The sequence below is a fragment of the Dendrobium catenatum genome, unplaced genomic scaffold, assembly GCF_001605985.2.
Source record: "Dendrobium catenatum unplaced genomic scaffold, ASM160598v2 fragScaff_scaffold_740, whole genome shotgun sequence".
Lineage (NCBI taxonomy): Eukaryota > Viridiplantae > Streptophyta > Magnoliopsida > Asparagales > Orchidaceae > Dendrobium > Dendrobium catenatum.
This window is the reverse complement of record NW_021319202.1, coordinates 778,120-785,064: the sequence shown is the minus strand read 5'-3', so window position 1 is coordinate 785,064 and position 6,945 is coordinate 778,120. Positions and strand designations below refer to the sequence as shown.

Here is a 6,945-nt window from a genome sequence, read left to right as displayed (position 1 = left end):
TCTTAACCTGCACTCAATTTGTCAAAATCATTAACAACGTTGTTGCCTTACGAGTTATTTGAATCGAACGTTATTACATCTCCTCCAACTTTTGGTGGCATATATATCTAATCTACAGTTACTTACTGTGCAAGTCTTACGACCAGAAAAGACCCATGTAAATTTTCTTGCCAGATCTCTATTTTTAGCCATTTACAAGTAAAATATATTGTAAAATTAGTCCAAATCTATTGATCTTTAACAAATTAAATCTTCCAAACAGGATAGGCAACACGCTGAAAAATTCACTCCTTAAGTACAAAATCCTCGAACAAAAAAAGAAAAAGAAAAAAAAAGCAAACAAAATAGCAATCGATGCAACATTCATGACGTGCAAGTTCAATCATATCGTCAGAGCTAGCAAGGCTTTTTCGTTAGACTTCACGAGAATATAAGTGATTTTTTATGATCAGCACTTTGGTAGATCTAATGGCGGTGGTGGAAGTTTTTGATTTGGCAAATCCCCGTCCAGAACAATCCACGCCATCCTTAGTCCCCAGCTCATGTGCACTTCGATGTGGCAATGCATGAACCACACACCTATAATTACACTCAACGCAAAACTCATTCTAATTAAATTTTAAGAAGAATATCATTTCAATTTTTCAAACAATTAGGGGTGTCAATTTTGGGTCACCGGTCGGGTTCAGGTCGAACCCGAAACTGATCCGCACTATTCGGGATAACCCGAACTCAACCCGTTTTGGCAAACGGGACAGTTTTTTGGACCCAAACCCGACCTGCTTCGTGTCTGGATCAATCCGACACAACTCAAATGACCTAGGACTGATAAAAAATTGTTAGTTTTGGAGTCAACAAATGGGTCAATCTTTTATTTTCAAGTCAAAAGCAGGTAAAAATAGGTCAATCTTGGATTTTTGGGTCAAAAACATGTTTCGGTTCAAAACGGGTCAATTTCAGGTTTCCATGTCAAATGATCAATTTTGGGTTACTAGGTCAACCGGAACCGGATCATTTCAGGTCTGGATTGACCCAAACCCGAAATTTTCTGATCGGTTTTTAGTCGAATTTTCATGTTGTCAAATATTGACACCCTACAAACAATAAATAAAAAAACACAAAAGAAGAACACAAATCGTAAATATCACCTGGGTTATCTGCAAGGAAGCGCACCGCCACCCATCCACCGGAAGGCACTCCGAACGTGTTTCGCTCCACCGGATCCCTAAGATTAAACTTAACCGGATCCTTCACCGGATCGTAATTCCCCGTCCCCTGCCCAACAACAAAGAAATTAAAGCCATGAAGATGCAACGGATGGCTCTCAATCCCCTGTATACTCGTATCCTGCAGCACCAATTCCACCGACGTATTATACTTCAAAACCACAACTTTCGTAGCATTAACCACAAACGTATCGTTCGGCGGCGTCCCCGTGTAGTTAAAAGCGAATGGCGGATTCACCGGAAAATCCGTCGTGTAGACCCCCTCCGACCGCCGGAAAAAATAGGCCTGAAGCAAAGCCGTGGAAGGCAGCTCGAAGGACACGTTGTTGACCGAAGCGGCGAATTTGGTGCCGTTGGGACCTTGGCAAGAACCGTTGTTTGGGCAAGGGCTGGTCCCGAGGCCGACGGTGAAGTAGAAGCGTCGGTCAATATAGAGTGGTACGTTGGCGGGGTATTGGTTGGTTGCGAGGCTGCGGAGTTTGGATGTGTAATTGGCGACGAATGCGGTGTCGTTGAAGGAGGGGAGGGGCGGCGGAATGATGAGGAAGGGGAGGCGACGACCGAGTGGTTGAACGGTGGTGGAGTAATGGAGGATGGCGGAGGCGGTGGTGTTGTCGAAGGTTCCGAGGCCAGTGTTGTAGGGGCGGATGGCGATGAGGAAGGTGGAGTTGGGGTAAGGAGAGGTTTTGGTGCGGAGGAGGAGATTGGTGGTTTGGCCGGGTGTGATGAGGATGATGTTGGTGTGGAACGGTTTGACATAGGTGGCGTCGGATTCGACGACGGTGACAGTGTGGTTGGCGATGCTGAAGAAGAGGTCGTCGTTGAGGGCGGCGTTGATGAGGCGGAGGAGGTATGTTTTTCCGGGCTGTACGTTGAGCTGGTATGCGTCGCCTGCTACCATAAATGTAATATCTTTTGTTTACAATACTTAAAAGATAAAAAAAGCTTGGGTTTTAAGAATTACTTATGGACGAGCAGTTGTAGAAGGGACCAGGAAGTCCATTGATCGTGAATGCATCGGAGATGTTGGGGGCGGCTCCAGTTTGAAGAGCTTGAGATATAATCGCCTCAGGGTCCCCATTGAACCACTCCCCTGTCATTTTTTTTTTTAATTAGAAAAAAATATTTTGCTTCGAATGATTATTTTTTTTTTCTATTCTAACTTGCAATATTCTTATAATCTTTTTTATAATGTGCTTTTCTTAATTTTGATATTTAGAAAAGAAAAATTATGTCAGAATATATGTTCAAATTCTAATAAGAATGAGTCTCAAAATTATTAAATTTACTTTTAAGATGAGTGCAATTAAAAAATTTATATATATATATATAGTGATTAATAGTGATTAAATTATATATTTTTTACTGATAATTAATATTTTTAAAATACATTTAAAAAAACACACATGAACTTACGTGTAATTCAAGATATCCAAATTAAAATTTGAAAATGTTTAAATGCTAAAGATTAAATTTTCTAAGAGTAATAATGGAATTAGCTAATTATACCAAGTAAAAGGGTGACCTCCTTGTATGGCTTCTCAAATGGGTAGGGAACACCGGGCTTGGGTAGAATTATAATGGGTCCATAAATGCTGACCCGAAGCCAGGAAATATGGGCGTGCCAAAACAGCGTTCCCCTTTGTCCCACAATCGTAAAATTGTACACATAACTCTGACCCGTTTGTATCGGGCATTGCGTGATGTATGAAGGCCCATCAGCCCATCCACTCCGTATTTGCTTAACTCCATGCCTGTTACCTCCAGAAACCCTCATAAGCTAAGGAACCATAGAACAAAAAACTAAAAAAGAACATTTCAAAGAAAGAATTTTTCAAAAAAAAAAAAATACCAGTGGATAGACACATTGTTCTTCACATGATTAACAACTTTGACCACCACCTGATCGCCCTCCCGAGCAACCAGCCTCGGCCCGGGAAACTCTCCATTGACGGTCAATATGCTCTTGGTTTTGCACAACCTCGTCACATTCTTCAGTTTAATCTGCAACACAAGGATTATACATGCAACAATATTTATCAAATCTTTATAGCTCTATAAAATACTGAACATACATCAAATTTGTAGTGCCTCGTTGCGCCGGCGGCAAGCTCAGGGAGTGCAATCATGGCAGAAATGACGAGGAGAAATGAAATGAAAGTGGGACTCATCTTCTATTACTTGGTGTTCCTGATCTCTCAATGTCTTAACTAGTTTTCTGTTTAATTCATGTGAGTTTGGAAAGTGAAATTATATAGAAGTTGTGTTTGCTTAATTAGGTGATGAAATGAAGTTCTACCTTATTAATTTGCAGAGATCTTCATGATTTTATTGCCAAACTAAAGCCATATTGAACCTAATTTACTGGGTTCCACTGTTATAGAGAGTGATTCAGAAATCCACATCAGCTATCAAAAAGGTTATATAGCCAATATAGGGAAGGAAGGGAGAAGAACATCAGTGAGGAAAAGAAAAGTAATACCATAGAAATCAGTTGAGAATGTATAGAATGCATTGTTGAGGCTTCTGCTTGAATGCAAAGCCAAGCAACAAAATATAAAGACTGCCCACTGAAAGTTACCAACTTCAACACATTTCCAAGTGAGAGTAGTTTGACTTCTCAGTACGTGGCTTTTAAATCGGACCCACAGACAGAACTTTGTTGTCTTTTTTACCAACTCAGAGAACTATCGCCTAACATAGCAACAAATTGACAGTTGTATGCATTAATCTAATGAAGCAATCCCGTCTTCTAACAAATAGATTTGATTACGAACACTACAGAAAATTGCACATTACCGGCTGGTTTCCGGCGGCCTATTTTCAAGTGACATTCTGACGGTTTACAACGAAATAAGCCCGAATATTATTTGTTTGCAAATTTTTCAGCTCGGCGGCATTTCCGGCGTCTTTTTCTTATCACATATTAAATAATAAAATGTGACACTTTTAACACTTTTGCCCTTCCAACAAATTGATTGGAGCTTTGAAGCATAGTCACTTCGAATTCCAAAGTGTGCGGGGCTAGCGGGGGCGGCTTCGTTATTTTAATATTAGGCGGAGAAAACCGCCAGAAATATTTGGCGCTAGAAATAAACGGCCGGTTTTAGTTTCCTACGTGGTTCGCCCAGTTCCACCAGAAAAAGCCACCGGTAATGACAGATTTTCCTGTAGTAAAAAGATTAAAATTTTTAATAAAATGATTATTAGTGCTTCTGAAGGATGCATGTGTTGCTCTCATGAGAATGACCTATATGACTGCAAAGAACTTGACTTGGCGCCGCCATGACTTCAACTGAACCATTTCTTAGACAAAAAAAATCTCTTATCTGCCAAAAAAACTACAAGTGAAAGCAGGAGTTTCTTGCAAAATCAAATTGGTTGTCCGATGATCCGATCATGAACAACGTACAGGTTAATACGATGACTGACAACTAAAATATTTCTTTAAAAACATTTTTTTCTTGGATTGTGATATAGTGGTGGTCAACTTCTGATGTCTATGAAATTGTGTTATTTTAAAGCTATAACACTTGCATCATATGAAGATGATATTCTACAATAATTGAAAATCTTTTATTCTTTCTTTCCCCTTCATTTTCTCATCTTTTATTTTCTAAACTTAGCAAAATATAGAGTGTAGAAATGATCTTTTATTTTCATGATAACTAATATAATTCTAAAAACTTTTGAGGATAGTAACCTCTCTTAAGAACTTAGGTCTTCCTTCAAAGTATAATTGAATCTTTATTAATTTTGTACTCATATCTTCATGCATCTTGAATTTTAAAGCACTAGAACCAAAAAAAGAGAGTTGGTCAATTATTCTTAAATCAATAGAACTCAACTTATATGATAATTTGGAGACATTTGGTTCGCTAATTTTTCTTTCTTACAATATATTAAATATTTAAGTTTTATACTGATGAGCTATCACATCAATTATGGCTAGATATTCTTTCTTTTGAACCAAGGAAATGCAATATCCAAAGCATCAACATGGAAGAGGTTATAAATTTATATGTGGATGACACTAGTACCTTTCTAACATGATTAGATAAAAATAATAAGAAAATATGAGAGGAAAAGGAAAATTTGAGTGAGGAGCTCTATAATTGTACTATATTGATAGAAAGTTTAATATTGATGTAAATGATTCAATGCATTAGGCTTACCCTATGACCCTTCATTTATAAGCTTGGATTGATGAAAAACGCTACATAAAAAATGATTATATATAATATAAATTATATTACATAGTAGGTTTTAACAAGTGTGTTAGTTTTGTGTAGATTTTGATTGTGTCGATCAATAAGGTTGTACTGTTGACTGAAACCCCAATTTCAAACCCTCGAAAAGAATATTTTCTGTAAGTATTGATATGTCATAAAAAAATATCTTGATCGGGCATGAATCTCGATGCAAAATCAAGTTTGAAACTTCCTAAATCAAAATTGATACCATACGAACTCTGATTTTAGCAAACTTATAGTCGAACTAAGCGTCTCAATAATACAAACCCAACGACACCAAATCCAACCCGATCTGAGCCCAAACGAGTCCAAATTAAGAGTTAGAAGCTAAGCGTTGTTGAAAGGTTCAAACCACAATTTAGATTACCAAACGGTTTCCAAACATAATGTGCTTATAATTGAATCGAGCGGCTCAACGAGACGAATCCAACAAGCCCAAGATAACAAAATTCCGACATCACTAAGACATTCAAATGTTTATAAAATAGTCTATAATCAAGGGATTCAATATCGGCCGTCTATCCGACCACTCCCCATTTACCCTTGATCTCTCACATATTTACAAGCCATGTCACTCCATAAATCTATAAATAGACCCCTCATTTCTTTTGAAAGGGGGCTCCAAGCAAGAGAGCAAGAGAGAGATCGGAGATCGGTCTTTCCTCCTCACTCCTCCTCGCCTCCGCCGAAGTTCCGCCGAACGACCGTCTTACATCGTTGCTCTGCTGGACCACCACTTGAGGGCCTCACCCCCGCCTAACCACCACTTGAGGCCCAGACTTCTGCCGGACCACCACCTGAGGCCCGGACTTCTACCTGACCACCGCCTGACGTCATTGCTCCGCCGGACCACCACTTGAGGCACAGACTTCTACCAGCCACCACATGAGGCCTAGACTTCCGTCGAACCACCACCTAATGTCGTTGGTCCGCCGGTCCACCACTTGAGGCCCTCACCTCCGCCAGACCACTACTTGCGGCTCGGACTTCTGCCAGACCATCACCTGAGGCTCGAACTTCTACCGGACCACCACCTAACGTTGTTGCTCCGCCCGACCACCACTTGAGACCCTCATCTCCACCGGACCACCACTTAAGGCCTGGACTTCTGCCGGACTACCACTTGACGCCCAAACTTCTACCAGACCACCACCTGAGGTCGGGACTTCCGCTGGACCAAAGCCTGATGTCGTTGCTCCTTTGGGCCACCACTTGAGGCCCTCTCCTCCACCAGACCACTACTTGATGCCGAGACTTCTGCCGGACTACCACCTGACACTCGAACTTCTACCGGACCACCATCTGAGGCTTAGGCTTTCGCCGGACCACTGCCTGATGTCATTGCTCTATCGGACCACCACTTCATGTCCTCACCTCCACCGGACCACCATTTCAGGCTAGAACTTGTGCCGGACCACCACTTGATGCCTAGATTCTGCCGGACCACCACCTGAGGCTCGAACTTC

General features: G+C 40.6%; 1 protein-coding gene across 1 annotated transcript; it reads right to left on the bottom strand.

Annotated features, from left to right (window-relative positions):
* Positions 1-285: 285 nt before the first annotated feature.
* On the bottom strand, positions 286-3,397 carry LOC110110244 (laccase-17). Its single transcript, XM_020841622.2, has 6 exons — positions 3,302-3,397; positions 3,079-3,230; positions 2,736-2,980; positions 2,191-2,319; positions 1,149-2,117; positions 286-579 (listed from the first exon to the last, which is right to left on the bottom strand). The coding sequence occupies exons 1-6, from the start codon at positions 3,395-3,397 to the stop codon at positions 449-451; spliced, it is 1,722 nt and encodes a 573-aa protein (XP_020697281.2). The 3' UTR covers positions 286-448.
* Positions 3,398-6,945: the final 3,548 nt, after the last annotated feature.